General features: G+C 40.2%; 2 protein-coding genes across 3 annotated transcripts in view; one reads left to right on the top strand and one right to left on the bottom strand.

Moving 5' to 3' along the window:
- LOC136257306 (uncharacterized) overlaps nucleotides 1-17605 on the bottom strand; it is a 44166-nt gene that overhangs the window by 22453 nt on the left and 4108 nt on the right. Inside the window, exons 2-3 of the mRNA XM_066050423.1 lie at nucleotides 16009-16352; nucleotides 15204-15529 (exon numbers count right to left, since the gene is read on the bottom strand). Of these exons, the coding sequence (XP_065906495.1) occupies nucleotides 15204-15529; nucleotides 16009-16348 (666 nt within the window). The 5' untranslated portion in view covers nucleotides 16349-16352. The remainder of the gene's footprint in view (nucleotides 1-15203; nucleotides 15530-16008; nucleotides 16353-17605) is intronic.
- The window catches only part of LOC136257304 (uncharacterized), a 28550-nt gene continuing 17861 nt past the window's right edge, over nucleotides 6917-17605 (top strand). Inside the window, exons 1-2 of one of the 2 annotated variants that reach the window (XM_066050419.1) lie at nucleotides 7178-7322; nucleotides 7429-12592. In XM_066050419.1, coding sequence (XP_065906491.1) covers nucleotides 8150-11653 — 3504 coding nt within the window. In that variant the 5' untranslated portion in view covers nucleotides 7178-7322; nucleotides 7429-8149 and the 3' untranslated portion in view covers nucleotides 11654-12592. Of the gene's footprint in view, nucleotides 7323-7428; nucleotides 12593-17605 lie in introns of those variants that run through there. The other variant, XR_010701898.1, reaches the window with a different exon arrangement.

The following is a 17605-nucleotide window of genomic DNA, read 5'->3' as shown; positions in this document are numbered from 1 at the left end:
ACAGTTAGATATCCTGTTAGTTTACTATGTAAATTACAGTTAGATATCATGAATATTGTGTAATACATTGTGCACTCAATATAAAAGCCATAATTAAATTATCACCACTATTAGGTACACAATAAAACAGTAATATATTCTAATAGAGCAGTCAGTAAAATGTTAGGCTTATATGCTACTATTGTATTTTTACTTATGCAAGAGCTTGCAATGTATTTTTTCCCAGTCCATGCAAATCTCATTATTTCAATACTTTATTTTAATACTAATCCTGGTTGATATAATGTTATTAAAAGACAATGTCTAGTAACACTGCTTGAAAATATCTGGACAGATCTAGATATTTTTAGAATGGCACTTTCTAATCACTGAATAATTACTATTTGATTGTCTTTGCATACAAATTTGTCACAGGGCTGTTTTAGTGGGTGAGACACATGTGACTACTATTTGGCTGCTACCTTCACAATGGTAGCTATGCCATTGTGTTGGTATAACCATATAAATAGCTATTCAACAAATATGATTATTATGTGTTCATAAAGCTCACTATCCAACTTATAACTTTTATATAATATGTTGGGAACAAGGTGTATGGTGTTCACAATAGACAGAAGCTAAAATGTCAATAATTAACTTTTGTCTAATTACAGCAATTACTAGTTGTCTTGTGATGTGGCAGTAACTCTTTTGCAGCATATATGAAACATGTTGATGATGTAAGGTATAATTTTTCTTATGTACAGTAAGAAATGTAACCATGTGATTGTATACAGTCAGTATGAAATGTTAGAATATTTCAATAGCTGGAGAATTGCTATTATTTTCTCTGCCTTCACTATAGTATACGTACGTGTTGAGCTGAACCCTCAAAAACATTTAATATCTCATGGATGCAATTATACATATTCTTGAAATTTGGCTCATTTGTGGTACTGCTAGACACACTAAAACATTCCAGTCTATGGGAAGCCATAAATGTACTGTCCATTATGGCCCTTTTCCGATCTGTAATGGAACCAAACCACACGTATCTGTTGTTGTCAACTTTACTGTCACCACTAATCATCTGATAGCTGAAATGTTATTTACTTTTTCCTTTTATATAGTAGTTTTTTTAATTCAGGATTCAGCTCAACTTGTACATACTATATTTGAGAGTCAAAATATAAAATCTGTTTTATCTATGGCTGTCTAATTGTGAATGTTGTATTAGAGTATATATGACAGCTTTACCTATATTAATTTGACTGTTCTATTAGAGTATCTTCCTTTATCTGAAATGTGCATCAAATGTTAAACTTCACAAGTACTTCAAAATGCCCACAGAATTCCTGTATGAGTCCCTTTATATCTAGCACAGTTTGTTAGGCCTATCACCTAGCTTAGTATGTCTTCCTAACATTGCATGTCTCATAGTTTTAGTTGAACCAAAAATAGTCACAGTGATAAAAGTTATTTTCTAATATGAGAATGACAATAACACCTAATAATTATAATACTAAGTAGGAGTGAAGTAACTGCCAAAATACTACTGTACTTGGAAACAATATAGCATTGCTTCTATGTACATTGCATGCAATCTATATTATAAGAAAGAAAAGCCGTCTGTCTGTCTGTCTGTCTGCATTCCATTTGATGTCACGCATTGTACTCTCGAACCGCTGCGCGTTTGGAAGCGTCTTTGGTGTCACGGAAGCGCTGATTATTGAGCTCAACAATGACGCTTTCGAAAAGTTCATGCGAGCTATCGTTAGTCGTCTAGGGGCCGTTGAAGGCAGGTGTGTAGACTAAAATTCGCTTGAATTCTTTCTATAAACCGCATGCAAACCGCAAGTAAACACCTATCTCAGTCCATTTGTACAAGTCTTTATAATCTAATCAAAAACAGCCAAGCTGTAAAAAAAGGTGTGGCCCCCATAAAGGCCATGGTGAAAAAAGATGTGAAATCCAAGGTGGCGGCCAAGAAATGGCTGTGATGGTAGGTTAATGGTTACATTTTAATAACAACAATTCAGGTGAATTTGGTGCCAAGACCAAGCAGCACAAAATTTACCTGAATTGCCGTTATTAAAATGTAACCATTAACCTACCATCACAGCCATTTCTTGGCCGCCACCTTGGATTTCACATCTTTTTTCACCATGGCCTTTATGGGGGCCGCACCTTTTTTGTTTTTGATTAGATATCACTTCTTTTTGTATTTGTATACTGCAAAGCCGGCCTATGGCTGGCTTTGGGGCTTTTTTAACCCATGTGTTTTTTTCTTTACCACAGGAAGAAGAAAAGAACTTAAAGAAGAATTTTAGTACTTCAATTTTAGTACTTCAATTATTTTTGATTTTATTAGTAATTATACAAATTATATACATGTATTTATTACATGCTCATTATTCCCCACAGGATTTTTTTTGCAGCTGATCTCTCTACTGGGTGACTTGAAATGTAGCTGAACTATATACAGGATGGTTTCTTTGTAGCTCTCTCTGTAACAGGTGATTTGTTTGCAGCTAAACTCTCTACATGGTGGTGTCTTTATAGCCGAACTCTCTACATGATGGTTTCTTTGTAGCTGAACTCTCTATAAGGTGACTTCGTCTAGCTGAAAACTCTCTACAGGATGATTTTTTTTGTAGCTGAACTCTCTGCAGGGTGATTTGTTTGCAGCTGAACTCTCTACATGATGGTTTCTTTGTAGCTGAACTCTCTACAAGGTGACTTCGTCCAGTTGATCTCTCTACGGGGTGATTTGTTTCTAGCTGAACTCTCTACAAGTGAATTGTTTGCAGCTAAACTCTCTACATGGTGGTTTCTTTGTAGCTGAACTCTCTACAACGTAACTTCTTCTCTACAGGGTGATTTGTTGTAGTTGAATTCTCTACAAGGTGGTTTGTATGAAGCTGAACTCTCTACATGGCGGTTTCTTTGTAGCTGAACTCTCCACAGAGTGATTTGTTTGCAGCTGAACTCTCTACATGATGGTTTCTTTGTAACTGAACACTCTACAACATAGCATGATCTTTCTACAGGGTGAATTGTTGTAGCTGAACTATCTACAAGGTAACTTCTTCTAGCTGATCTCTATACAGGGTGATTTGTTTGTAGTTGAATTCTGTACAGGTGGTTTCTTTGTAGCTGAACTCTGTACATTATGGTTTCTTTGTAGCTAAACTCTTTACAAGGTGACTTCTTCTAGCTGAACTCTCTATGGGGTAATTTCTTTGTAGCTGAACTCTCTATATGATGGTTTCTTTGTAAATGAACTGTCTACAAGGTGAACTCTCTACAAGGTGAATTCTTCTACCTGATCTCTCTACAGGGTGATTTGTTTGTAACTGAACTCTGTACAAGTGCGTTTTTGTGGGTGATCTCACTGCAGGTTGATTTGTTTGTAGCTGAACTCACTAAAGGGTGATTTTGCTTGTAGCTGAACTCCTTGAATTGTATCTAGTTTCTAGCTGATCTCTCTACAGGGTGATTTGTTTGTAGCTGATCTCTCTGCAGGTTGATTTGTTTTAGCTGAACTCTCTACAGGGTGATTTACTTGTAGCTGAACTCCTTACATTGTAACTAGTTTCTAGCTGATCTCTCTACAGGGTGATTTGTTTGTAGCTGATCTCTCTACAAGTTGATTTGTGTGTAGCTGATCTTTCTACTGGTTGATTTGTTTGTAGCCGATCTCTCTACAGGGTAATTTGTTTGTAGCTGAACTCTGTACAAGGTGCTTTTCTGTAGGTGATCTCACTGTAGGTTGATTTGTTTGTAGCTGAACTCACTAAAGGGTGATTTGCTTGTAGCTGAACTCCTTACATTGTGTCCAGTTTCTAGCTGATCTCTCTACAGAGTGATTTGTTTGTAGCTGAACTCTCTATAAGGTGATTTATTTGTAGCTGAACTCCTTACATTGTGTGTAGTTTCTAGCTGATCTCTCTACAGGGTGATTTGTTTGTAATTGATCTCTCTACAAGTTGATTTGTGTGTAGCTGATCTCTCTGCAGGTTGATTTGTTTGTAGCCGATCTCTCTATAGGGTAATTTGTTTGTAGCTGAACTCTCTATAAGGTGATTTGTTTGTAGTTGATCTCTCTGCAGGTTGATTTGTTTTAGCTGAACTCTCTACAGGCTGATTTGTTTGTAGCCGATCTCTCTACAGGGTAATTTGTTTGTAGCTGAACTCTCTACAAGTTGATTTGTGTGTAGCTGATCTCTCTACAGGGCAATTTGTTTGTAGCTGACCTCTCTTCAGGGTGATCTGTTTCTAGCTGATCTCTCTACAGGGTGATTTTTTGTAGCTGACCTCTCTTCAGGGTGATTTGTTTCTAGCTGATTGCTCTACAGGTTGATTTGTTTGTAGATGAACTCTCTACATGGTAATTTGCTTGTAGCTGAACTCCTTACTTTGTGTCTAGTTTGTAGCTGATCTCTCTACAGGGTGATTTGTTTGTAGCTGAACTCCTTACATTGTGTGTAGTTTCTAGCTGATCTCTCTACAGGGTGATTTGTTTGTAGCTGATCTCTCTACAAGTTGATTTGTGTGTATAAAGCTGATCACTCTGCAGGTTGATTTGTTTGTAGCCGATCTCTCTACAGGTAATCTGTTTGTAGCTGAACTCTCTATCAGGTGATTTGTTTGTAGCTGATCTCTCTGCAGGTTGATTTGTTTTAGCTGAACTCTCTACAGGGTGATTGCTTGTAGCTGAACTCCTTACATTGTGTCTAGTTTCTAGCTGATGTCTCTACAGGGTGATTTTTTGTAGCTGAACTCTCTTCAGGGTGATTTGTTTCTAGCTGATCTCTCTACAGGTAGATTTGTGTTGATTTGTTCATTGCTGATCGCTCTAAAGGTAATTGATTTGTTGCAGTTGAACACCCTGCAAAGTGTTTTGTTTGTAGCTGATCACTCTAAAGGGTAATTTGTTTGTAGCTGAACTCTCTCCACAGTGACTTGTGTGTAGCTGAATTCTGTGTAACTGAATTCTCTAGAGAGTGACTTAATTGTAGCTGAATTTTCTACACAGTGCATGACTTGTTTATAGCTGAACTTTCTTCAGTGTGACTTGTAATGTTCTGAATCTCTATAGTGGTATATTTGCTTAACTCTCCACATGGTGATTGTCTTCTTGCTGAACTGTCTATAAGATTAACTGTTTGCAACTGAACTCCCTACAGAAAACTTGTGATGTAATAAAATTCTATAATGGAGTAAATAAATTAGCCGAATGCTCTATTAGGGTGACTGTTCTGTTAGAGTATCTCGATCTCGCATTTGCTACACGGAGTTGGCTTTCGAATCATAACTCAGTGGTTTGTAATCCGATTCTTCTGTACTACTGCAAGGACTTTCTATGAAGATTATTCCAGCTATACACCGATTTTCAGCTCATTGCTCTAAGCGGTTTGCCTAGTAGGCGTGAAAACTAATACTTTTTTATTCATAAAAATCGATCGCGTAATTGTGACACAGGTTGGATTTTGTGTCATATCTCCGTGGTCTTTATCTCGATTCCTTTCAAACCACCAAAAGGCACTCCTACGATGGTTACTCCATCTACATAGCAATTTTCAACTCATTCCATGAAGCGGTTTACCCTGTAGGCGTGACAACAAATCGATCTTGTTTTACGCGAATAATCGGTCATAACTCCTGAACCATTCATCGGATTTGTACCAAATTTGATGCTAGGATTCGCCTTTGGACTCCCTTCCTGTGTGCCAAATTTCAAGGCGATCGGAGTACGCGTTTGCTTGTTATAGCAATTTTTGCAAGTGTGCGAAAAGACGAAGAAAAAAAACCAAACTTTGGCAGCTCGTATCTCGGAAATGGCTGGAGCGATTTCCTTCACATTTGGAATGTAGACTCCCTTGGCTGGCGGGAAACTGTTTAGCAAATTTGGTTCCAATCAGATAAGTGATCACCGAGATACAAAGGTGTGAAAATGACGTTTTCTTTCTTCCTGTCAATATACTCACGGTGTGGTGCGCCGGCTTCTTGGGCCGCACGACACACTACCGTGTGTCTTGATACTAAAATATTGCTGTAACAATGTGGTGAAGTAGATAGGTTAATGGTTTAGGTGCCTGCCTTACGTGCGCGAGGTTGTGGGTTCGAGTCTAGCTGGTGTTAATTTTTTTTTTTTCGTTTTGGGCACCTTTTCTGTACACCTTTTTTCGCACTGTACTGCATGTGTTTTTGCCAACTGTACACACGTGATATTTCTAATTCAAATTCATTTGATGTGCTGTGTAAGCATGCCCGAGCATGCCGCCTAAGCGAAAACGATCGTCTACTTTTTGTGCGTTTCAAGCAAAGAGACGCAAGTAGAACGAAAGATTGGATCCATGGAAGAGACGGGAAGAAGCAGAACGACAAATACTGCGCCGCCAGGAGGCTTCAACTGGAGCTACCACCTCATCCAGTGCTAGGTGTGAACTGGACTCACAACAGAGACGACGACAACGTGACGCAGAAGCCCATCGTGTGGCCCCGCCAGGACGAAGAAAGATCACAGGAACGGATCCACGATGCAGCTGCCCGTTGACTTGCGCGTGCGGACCCGGCCAGAGAAGAACAGCAGCGTGATACAGCTGTCCGTCGACTTGCGCGTGCGGACCCGGCCACCAGAGCAGTGGCGCAACCAGACTTTTCGCCATGCCTGGGCAATGGGTGGGCAAGCCATTTCCTACGTAACACACGTACACATGCCCATTTTCATATGGACATCAATATAACATTTTTAAAATGCATTATGTATCATCCTACACTACTGTATGCAAGATGAGTAATATCAACCTAATAGAAGCGAACGCCTAGCTAGCTATTGGCCTTCAAACATATTACATACATCTAGCTACATGTGCCTTTACAACAGACTACAAAGGTTCTTGAATTAAAGCACGAGGCGCTCTATCACGTGATGACTATGCTCTGCCACTACAGTTGTTAGCCTAGAAAAGTGGAAAGAAAAGAATTGCTGACTGAACAAGTACTCCATACCGTTTGAACTGAGCAGTATCCACACGGATAGATGGGTGCTAATTTCACAAATACCTCTAGACTGCTTTGCCTCCCGAGTTTTGACCACACCAATAGCTACCGTGATCACTTAATCCAAATGTAAACCGTCCAGCCCACTATAGTGAAACCAATTCTCTGTCCTTCACTCCTTGCCACAATGCTGCGCGGTTTTTTGTAATCACGTGATCTTGCTTCTATTTATTGCCTCCTCTATTTGTGCACAATCAAGTTACTTGTAGGGAAAATCCCTTGGATAACCCCATCTCTGTTTAGCCAAAAAGAAGGAAACCATCGGCGAAAATGGCACGGTGAGTGTTGTATAAGTTGTGCTACACTTATTCTTGTACAGTGACTAGTTAAGTAACTTTAGCAAAATCTCAAGCTATCCAGCCCACGTCTTTATAATTACTCTAGGAGCTGATGGTGGGGCAAAGAAGTCTGATGCCCGGGCAATGCCCTGGCTTGCCCGGGTTTGGCTACGCCACTGCAGAGAAGAACAGCAGCGTGATACAGCTGCCCGTCGACTTGCGCGTGAAGACCCAGTAACAAGGAGGGAGGAGCAACAACAAGACACAGCTTCCCATCAACAAGCTCGAGCTGATCCACTCTACAGAGCTCTGGAACAGCAGGCTAACACAGCACGCAGACAACAGGTACATGCAAGCACACACCCAAGCTTTAGGGGGCTTAACTATCAGCCACACAGCTTCTTCAACACTACAGATGTAGGCACACTTAGTGTAGAATGCACACACTGCGGCGCATTAAAATTTCCCCAGGAGACCAAATCCCTTTGTTGCTTGAAGGGTAATGTCCAGTTAGAGGCATTTCCACAGCCCCAGTCATTCTTGAGACACCTGTATGAAGGTACAAACACAGCAGGTAAACATTTTCTAACTAGCATACGTAAGTATAATAGTGCATTTCAAATGACAAGCTTTGGCTGTAACGAGATAACTATGGCTGGCTTCAATCCTTCTTTTAGAGTACAGGGTCAAGTCTATCATCGTATAGGTAGTTTAGTTCCATCAACAGGTGAGTCTCCTAAATTTTCCCAAATTTATTTATCGACAACCAGCAAACTGAAGTAGCTACAAGATGTGGGATAGTTGATGGGTTAAGGCTTGACATAGTTATGGGTATTACTGAGCTTTTGCATGACGATAATCACTATGTTCAACTTATTAAGGTAGCTAAAGAAATATTTGAGCAGCATGATGAGCCAGCAAATATTAGGGTAGTGATTAATGAGAACAAACGGCCAGTAGGAGAGCATGCTAGGAGGTACAATAGCCCGATGTGTGACGAGGTAGGAGTGCTAATGCCTAATGATAATGTAAATAATAGGGACATAGTTTTGCACTATAGGGATGGGTCTTTGCAGCGCATTTCTGAACTTCATAGGGGGTATGATCCTTTACAGTATCCTTTACTCTTTTCTTATGGCACCGATGGATGGCACATCAACCTGAAATTGGCTAATGGTAGGAAATTGACAGCCATGGTGTATTACCGCTACCACATCATGGTCAGGCAGCAAGTGCCTGTATTGCTTAAGGCTAAAAGGCTTTTCCAGCAATTCCTGGTTGACGCCTACTGTAAGATTGAAACTGAGCACTTACAGTTTCTCAGGCGTGAGCAAAAGGCACTACGTGCTGATTGCTACCAGGATTTGTGGGGTGCAATGGTAGATGGGGATGGTGACCCCAGGAATGTTGGTCGTAGGGTGATCCTACTGTCGTCATTTACTGGTGGACCACGCTACATGCATGAGCGTCAGCAGGATGCAATGACCTACGTTAGGAAGTATGGCCACCCCGACCTCTTCATCACCATGACCACCAATCCTAATTGGCCAGAGATTAGGAACAATCTACTACCAGGTCAAGAGCCTCTGGACCGTCCAGACTTAGTGGCCCGTGTGTTTAGGCTTAAGGTGAAGAAATTGTTAGAGATGCTCACAAAGGAGATGATTTTTGGGAAACCATGGGCTTGGCTCTACTCAACAGAATGGCAAAAGCGCGGTTTGCCACATTGCCATTTGCTGCAATGGCTTATTCCAGAGCACAAGATCACTCCAGATAAGATTGATGATGTCATCTGTGCTGAGATCCCTGATCCAATGGTTGATCCTGAGCTGCATCAGATCGTGATTTCCAACATGGTACATGGGCCCTGTGGGAGCATCAACCCTGACTCACCCTGCATGGAAGATGGCCGCTGCAGTAAGAGCTACCCAAAGCAGTTCAAGGCTGATACCCAACTACATGTAGACAGTTACCCACTGTACAGGAGGAGGAGCCCTGAGGATGGTGGACAAGTGGCTACCGTTAATATGAGGGTAATGGGGTCTCGGGTTACTCAAGAGATTGACAACAGGTGGATTGTGCCTTACAACAAACTTCTGCTACGTTCTTTAAACTGTCACTGTAATGTCGAGCTTTGCGTGTCCATCAAATCCATCAAGTATGTACTGAAATACGTACACAAGGGTTGTGATCAGGCAACCTTTGCTCTGAGGTCTGATCAGGTGGATGAGATCTCAGACTTCCAGAATGCACGCTACATCAGCAGCAGCGAGGCTGCCTGGAGAATACTGGAGTTCCCCATACATGAAAGGTTCCCTCCTGTTGAACAGCTTGCTGTTCACTTGGAGAATGGCCAACGAGTGTATTTCACTGAGGAGACTGCAAGAGAACAGGCTTCTGGTGACCCTCCGAAGACTACGTTGACAGAGTTCTTTGTCCTCTGTCAATCTGATGATTTCGCCAGGACTCTGTTGTATGAAGAAGTGCCTCAGTACTACACGTGGAGCAGGAAGACTTGGAACAGGAGAAAACAGGGAAAGGATGTCGCTGACCATCCTGGAGTTAAGGAGGCTCAGGTTATAGGCAGAGTCTACACCATCAGTCCACGTCAGGGAGAATGCTTCTACCTTCGATTGCATCTTCATCATGTTAGGGGACCCCAGTCTTTTGCTGACTTGAGAACTGTTGAAGGTGACCTCTGTAGTTCCTTTAGGGATGCATGTTTGAGGTTAGGTCTTCTTGAGGATGATAATCAGTACCACTTGGCTATGGAAGAGGCATCAGTCAGCAACTCACCTGCAAGTCTTCGCACCCTGTTTGCAGTGATCCTTAATTGGTGTGAACCATCCAACCCTCTGGAGATTTACGAGAACCACAAGGAAGCAATGGCAGAGGACTTCTTGCACCAGCAACGTACTCAACATAGGGATGATGACTTGGAGTTCAATGATGACATCTTCAATGTGGCTCTCAATGACTTGCAGGAAAAAGTTATTTCCATGGGAGGTAGGGAACTGTCTGAGTATGGGCTACCCCAGCCTCAGGCAGTGGATAGCGATAGGTTTGCACATGTGTACCGTAGGGAGATTGACTATAATCCTGAAGAGCAACAGGCATACGTAAATCGTAATGTTCCATTGCTTACTGCTGACCAGCAAGATGCCTATGACACCTTTTGCTCCATGATAGATAGAGACGAGGGAGGCATGTTATTCTTGGATGCCCCTGGTGGAACTGGCAAAACTTTCTTGATCAATCTTATTCTAGCTAAACTTAGGTCTGTAGGTGACATAGCATTAGCTACTGCTTCTAGCGGAATAGCTGCTACTCTCTTGACTGGAGGACGTACCTTGCATAGCACCTTTAAGATCCCTTTGGACTTGCATGCATCGGACATCCCCATGTGCAACATCAAGAAAGGAACTGCACTATGTAGGGTGATCATAGAGGCTAAAGCCATAGTAGTCGACGAAGCCCCCATGACCAACAGAGGTGCTTTTGAAGCTTTGGACCGTACCCTGAGGGATCTGACAGGGAATGATAATCCAATGGGAGGCAAGTGCATGTTACTGTGTGGTGACTTCAGGCAGATTCTACCTGTCATTCAAGGTGGCACTAGAGGTAACATTGTTGATGCTTGCCTCAAGCGATCTCATCTGTGGGACAGTGTGGTGGTTAAACAACTACACACTAACATGAGAGTGCACCTGTGTGGGGATGTGGCAGCTGGACATTTCGCTGAAGAACTATTGGCCATTGGAGATGGGAAGTTTCCTATTGACACTCTACCTGATGTTGTCCAGCTACCTGACACCATGGGAACCTTTGTGGATAGCAAGGAGGAACTGGTTTCCAGGGTGTATCCAGATTTGCTCTCTAACTTTAGCGACTTGGCTTGGCTTTCTGAACGCTGCATTCTTGCTCCTCTTAACAAGACCACTCATTCCATCAACATGACTCTGGTGGAGCAGTTACCTGGTGACTGCTGTGACTACAGGTCCTTGGACACCATACCTGATGAATCTCAGGCTGTTCACTTTCCAACAGAATTCTTGAACTCTTTAGAGGTATCTGGACTACCTCAGCATCTTCTCTTACTTAAAGTAGGCGCTCCTATTATTATTCTACGCTCTCTAGATCCTCCAAGGGTTACTAATGGCACTAGGTGTGTAGTTACTAAACTGTCGGCTAACACAGTAGAGGCCAAGATTTCTCACGGTAGATATGCAGGACACGATATTATAATACCACGCATTCCTCTCATTCCGAGTAACTCGGTTTTGCCTTTTGAATTTAGACGGCTTCGATTTCCAATTGTTGCTTTGCCATGACCATTAACAAAAGCCAGGGCCAAACTTTTAAGGCTGTAGGATTAGATTTGACGGACGAAAACTTCACACACGGCATGCTTTATGTGGCACTATCTAGGGTAGGTTCAGCAGATAGATTGACACTTTTAGTTAGAGGGGATTGCAAAACACGTAATGTAGTCTATAGTGAGGTTTTTAGATAGGCAAACACATGCACTTTAGTTAGGTTTGTCTGCTGCTACTGCTGCTTTGTGATATTGTGGATCAGCACCTGTGGATGGTGGTAAGGAAGGTATTATGGTAAAAAAATGTATCAGATGGTTGCTTTGTATATTTATGTATGTGTGAAACTATTTATCTTTTCTATTCTTTTGTCTTTATGCATATCCTGGATGGTTTGCTCGGAGGAGGGATGACTGCAGCTACACAGTGAAATGACACGGTCCCGTGGCAGACTGTTCTTCACAACGTGCGGCACGTTGTGAAAATGGGAGCTATTTTATAGACTTTGCAGCAATGATTTGAACTCTTTCTACACATGCATACAAAGCAGAGTGGAGCATTTTTTGGTTTTTCCTGTGCAGCAAAACAAAAGAAAAGGCTGGCAGGTTTTTTCCATGAGCTGTCTTGGGCTGGATGACTTAAAATTTTTTGTTTTCATTTATTATTATTTCTTGCTAGCCCCCACTCTGTGCCCATGCTGTTATATTTTATAAAGCCGTTATATTTTGTCATAACAGAATCGTTGTAGTGCAGATTACAGTAATTCATGGTATGTTTGGTTGATGGTAGAATTTGAGCAACTTAAGTCACAAAATATTCCAATAAGAGTGCACTTCTCCACAATTATTGCATTCATGCAATCCTTACACCACATTGTTTCCTTAGTCTTTTATAAAGTATCTATAATAGTATATTACCAACTGTAATTTCATTTAATTTCCATGTCATTGTACATACTGCCCTGCACGATAGGGCAGGTACTACAGCTAGTATACTTATAAATTGTGGTGCACAAGAAACATTTGATTATGTAGGTGTCTATCTAATGACATGACTGTATTCTACATATAAATATATATTCAAGTCATATGTTTTATCTGTGTGCAGATTTCCACTTTTGAACAATACAGACAGAAAATGTGATTGCTGTATTAGAGGGGTATATGTCATAACTACAGTTACAAACTTTTTTGTGCTTCAAACTTTAAATAATTTAATCCACCAGCTATTTGCTGATGGGAAATAAAAAAGATGATAATAAATGCTCAAACAGTGGGCAGAGAGGCAAACTCTGCCCAATCTTCTGATGAAGGAATTGTTGCCATTACAGAAGTGGCATTTCCACGTTGCATATCAATAGCAACCTTCTTAATCAAAAATTGGGTGGCCCTATTTGTACACATGCATCATTATGATGTGACGTGATACACTGATTATAACTCTTTATCCCAGTCAAACACAATAATTGTAATTGGCTTCATGTGCATGTCATCAAACTTGTGGTCATGTATATTAAAGTAGTGTTAGGCTTATATCAGTTATATGATACACTTACTAGTATAGCTGAGCAACACATGTACACTACAGAGCTGATAAAACAATGGTAGTTATTATCCTTAGCTTGCATGTATATGCTTACTCAAGGTTAACATTTGTTAAACTTTCAGACAGTACAAATTGTGCATAATAGACCAAGGCATCATTAATAAGCAGTCAACCTCCTCAGTTGTCGGCACACAGTCACCTCTACACATATCCTAACTACTTTATAAGTTACATATTGGTCATGTATCCATGCACTATTTATTATGAAACTGAAATGACTTACTAGTAACATCAAACAGGAACACTCAGACAGGGGATTTCCCATTTATCATCACAAACTAATGATGACACTCCTGTATGATGGGAACATTGTGTTCCCCTTTTTGATAGAGTCAATATTGTTGTATGCTAATCACGATGCAGTTAACACTTACAGTTTCTTAGTATTGGAATGTAGTGATGTATATTGTAGCAATGCATATATTCAACATACATGATAGTAAGTTCCAGTAATTCTCCTTTAGACTGCCACATAGCTATGCATTCGATAGAAACTCATGTAGGCTGTGATGCCTGCAAGTATGGGCCTTAATAGTATTCAATTATACGTTTTCCTTAAGGATGCAACTTAGTGTATGTACTTTTATATTTCCCAACTGCTAAACATGCAGCTTGACAGAGCAGTTACACTATAAGTCTTTAACAGATGTAGCTATTGTATAGTGTTACTATCCATGATCCATATAACATACATAGTAACTACATGGTTGTGTGTGAACAGTATAGGAGGTATAGGGTGTGCATATCTTATAAACCAGTATCTAATCCAAAACAGCCAAGCTGTAAAAAAAGTGTGCGGCCCTCAAAAAGGCTATGGTGAAAAAAGATGTGAAATCCAAGGTGGCGGCCAAGAAATGGCTGTGATGGTAGGTTAATGGTAAAAATTTTAATAACAACAATTCAGGTGAATTTTTGTGCCGCTAGGTCTTGGCACAAAATTCACCTGAAGTGTCATTATTAAAATTTTTACCATTAACCTACCATCACAGCCATTTCTTGGCCACCACCTTGGATTTCACATCTTTTTTCACCATAGCCTTTTTGAGGGTCGCACACTTTTTTTGCAGCTTGGCTGTTTTGGATTAGATTTATTTAACATGCCACATAGTATTAGATTATGATACAAAATTTTGGTGGGAGAAACTTTAGGCAAATTTGGTGCAATCATTTCAATTCACAAAAATATTCTAGTCCAATTTTAGCTGACTAAATAGAGAGAATGCAGAATGACACAAGCATTCACCAAAATATTATCTGCCATATTCCATCTGGAGATAAATCACCAAAATTTTATTATGATTAAAGTACCTGGTAAAGGCAGAGCCTGTATACCATAAGGCCTTACAGCACAAGTGCTGAAGGCCTGTGAGATACATGGTCCCACTAAAGATGTTTATAATAACTTCACTAAGTATGTGTGAAAAGTAGGAGAAAGAAGAAAAAATCCAAGACTGGACCTGGGCGGCCTCGAATCTGCAGCCATCTGATTTAAGCTCGAACACTTACAGGAGTCTGCCAGGCAGTAAGGACATTTTCTTCTTGCTATTTTCATGTATTTGTATCCATAGGAACCCTTGAGAGTGACTTATTATCTCTGAGTACCCCAAGTGGAACCAAATGAACATTATTTTATTATGATTAAAGTACCTGGGAAAGACAGAGCCTATATACCAGATTTTTATGCACCAAAACTTTGTATCGTACAATAACAGGGCACTTTATTTATACAGAATGAAGCATTGCATAAAGTAACACATCAATTTATTCAAAGATAAATTGTGGTCTTACATTGGTCAGGATCATGTATGCAAGCATACACGAATGTTCAGCAAAACAATAACACATGTATATTTGCGTGTGTGCATTTGTACATGTAGTATACGTCTGTGCATGCATGTAATATGCCATGTAGTATGTGTGCAAGCATAAATGTGTACATACTGCATCATAATTATTCACATACCACCAGTTGAAGCTCTTTTGTAAAATAAGCATTTTGTTGAGACTCAGTAGCTAAGGTGGCAAAAGGTTCCTCTACTTCATTGAAAACTTCTTGAATTGCTTCTACATCATTTGGATTGAATCCTAATTCTGCAAGTTTACCTCGTAGAGCTGCCTGCAAATGTTGCATCATGGTGGCATATAATGCACCATAACCTTCTACAATAGTGTTGATAGCAGCTTGAGTACACCGGTGTTCTTCTTTTAATTTTAAAAGTGCACTTGAACGTTTAATAGCTTCACGGTCTTTTCCTGTCAAAAACTTCATAACAGCTGCTAGTTCTGGTTCTAAAATTGCATAAGAGAAAGCACTTGTCAGTATAATAATGGAGATAAAGTTTCAACACAGATAAGTTCCAATGTGAGTGTGTCATACAGTGCAGTATGATACTACCGTGCTGTATGACACACACACACACACACACACACACACACACACACACACACACACACACACACACACACACACACACACACACACACACACACACACAGAGTGGTTGTATGTATAACATCATGCATGTGCAATTCGCTTGGTTTTCACTTTGCTATAGATAGTTCATGCTTGTTGCAATTTATTGCCAGATTTTAATTTAGCACATATATATCTCAATTTAATTTTTTAGTTTACTTCAATCACCTAGGTATGGTATACCTTAATAAGCAAGTAAATGTAATACAGGGTAACCTTATATGCATGCTTACAATGAAGCAATAGACAGTGGCATATATATATAGTTTATACTCAACACAGTTAACATACGTACCTTCAACAGATTGGGGTGAATCAAAGCACTCTGATCCTATGCTGCTCTGCTGTTCCAATGGATTGCTAACCAATTGATGACAAGTATCACTATTCAAAGAAACGCTATATGCTCCTCTCTTATCAATATATTCACTGTGATGACGATAAATGTGTGAATACAATCCAGCAAAGGAACGTGATGAAGTTGCACAACCATCCAGTCCACAAGTCACACAAAAGTTTGGCTCATTTGCATGATATGCACGCATGTGAGAGAGAATATCTTGTATTGTGGTAGCATTATATGAGCACAAAGGGCATTTGCTACCCTTATTTTTTCCATGACACAGTTCCATCATCACTCTGATTTAATGAACCAAAAAATCACAGTAAGCAATATGGATTAGTGAAACCCCAGTAACAGAGTCACCTCTGGGACCAAAAATGAGGTGGCCCTACAAATGAGGTCATCAAGCGCATCTCAGCTATATTTGGGACCACACTATGTACATACAGGTGGTTCCCTGTACTAGCAATACACCAGTGTATCAGGATGTAACAATACAATAATTAAGACAGCTTGCATTTAATTCATTGTGGTCGCCTCATTACTTCACCCGCTATCTATATTAACCCTCACTACATTAGGCCAAGCATGCAAACTCGATTGTTTCTCATCCTAATAGTATCGCCTACATCATTTTTAACCCAATTTCATTATTGTTTTTATCAATCGTGTAAACCTGGAATTCGATACTGAGGATGCATGAAGCTGAGAAACAACTATTTTATACCACACAGAGATCGTCTCTTGGTGCTCAGCAAAGGCAAGCTTATAGGTTGTAGCTAGTAATTACCCTGCTGGTGCAGTGTTTTAAGGCATTTTCTTAATCAGTGAATCATACCTCCCACTGGCATGCAAATCCCAAGGAAAATTTTGTGGATGACAACAAGTAGTCAATTTTACCTGGCCTGGCTTTACGATGTGAAATTCTGTGTTTCTGTGTTTATTCATGTACATTTTGTTGAAAGCTATTTTGATGAGAACAGAATAATCAAGCATTCAATCCTTACAGCTGAAGACATCGGGAGAGGGTGGCCTAGTGTGTGACTAAATGGAGGTAACTCCGTGGATATTTTGCGTTCGCATGATCAACCAAACTGATCGCAACTAAATTTGGGTACAAGTAACATACATTTATGCATTCTATGTATATCAAAATTATGAGTGATTTAACATATCCATTACGGAGAAAGCATCAGGCTGTGTCAAAAATGCATATGGGGTAACTTCATATTTACTGACATAAAGCCAGCAACACCACCAATCTTGCTGTAATTCAAGAAAATTAACTTACTTTGTTAGAAAGCATAACTACAGAAAAGCAAATCAGTCCTTAACTAAGCTGCAATTATCTTGTAGCACTGCTTCCGCGGGTGGGGACTATTCTATGGAACGGAACGGAATGATGGACTAAACTACAGAACGGAACGCTTTCTCAAATTGAAGCTTGCAACTTACCATTGCTAAAACTGCCCTTACGTGTTATCAGTGGCACCTCCAGTGGGTGATTAAACATAAGATAAAAAGAATTAAAGGATCGATTGTGGGTTCT

This window comes from Dysidea avara, chromosome 6, assembly GCF_963678975.1.
Source record: "Dysidea avara chromosome 6, odDysAvar1.4, whole genome shotgun sequence".
NCBI lineage: Eukaryota > Metazoa > Porifera > Demospongiae > Dictyoceratida > Dysideidae > Dysidea > Dysidea avara.
The sequence above is the reverse complement of the archived record's forward strand: the minus strand, read 5'-3'. Positions and strand labels throughout refer to the sequence as shown.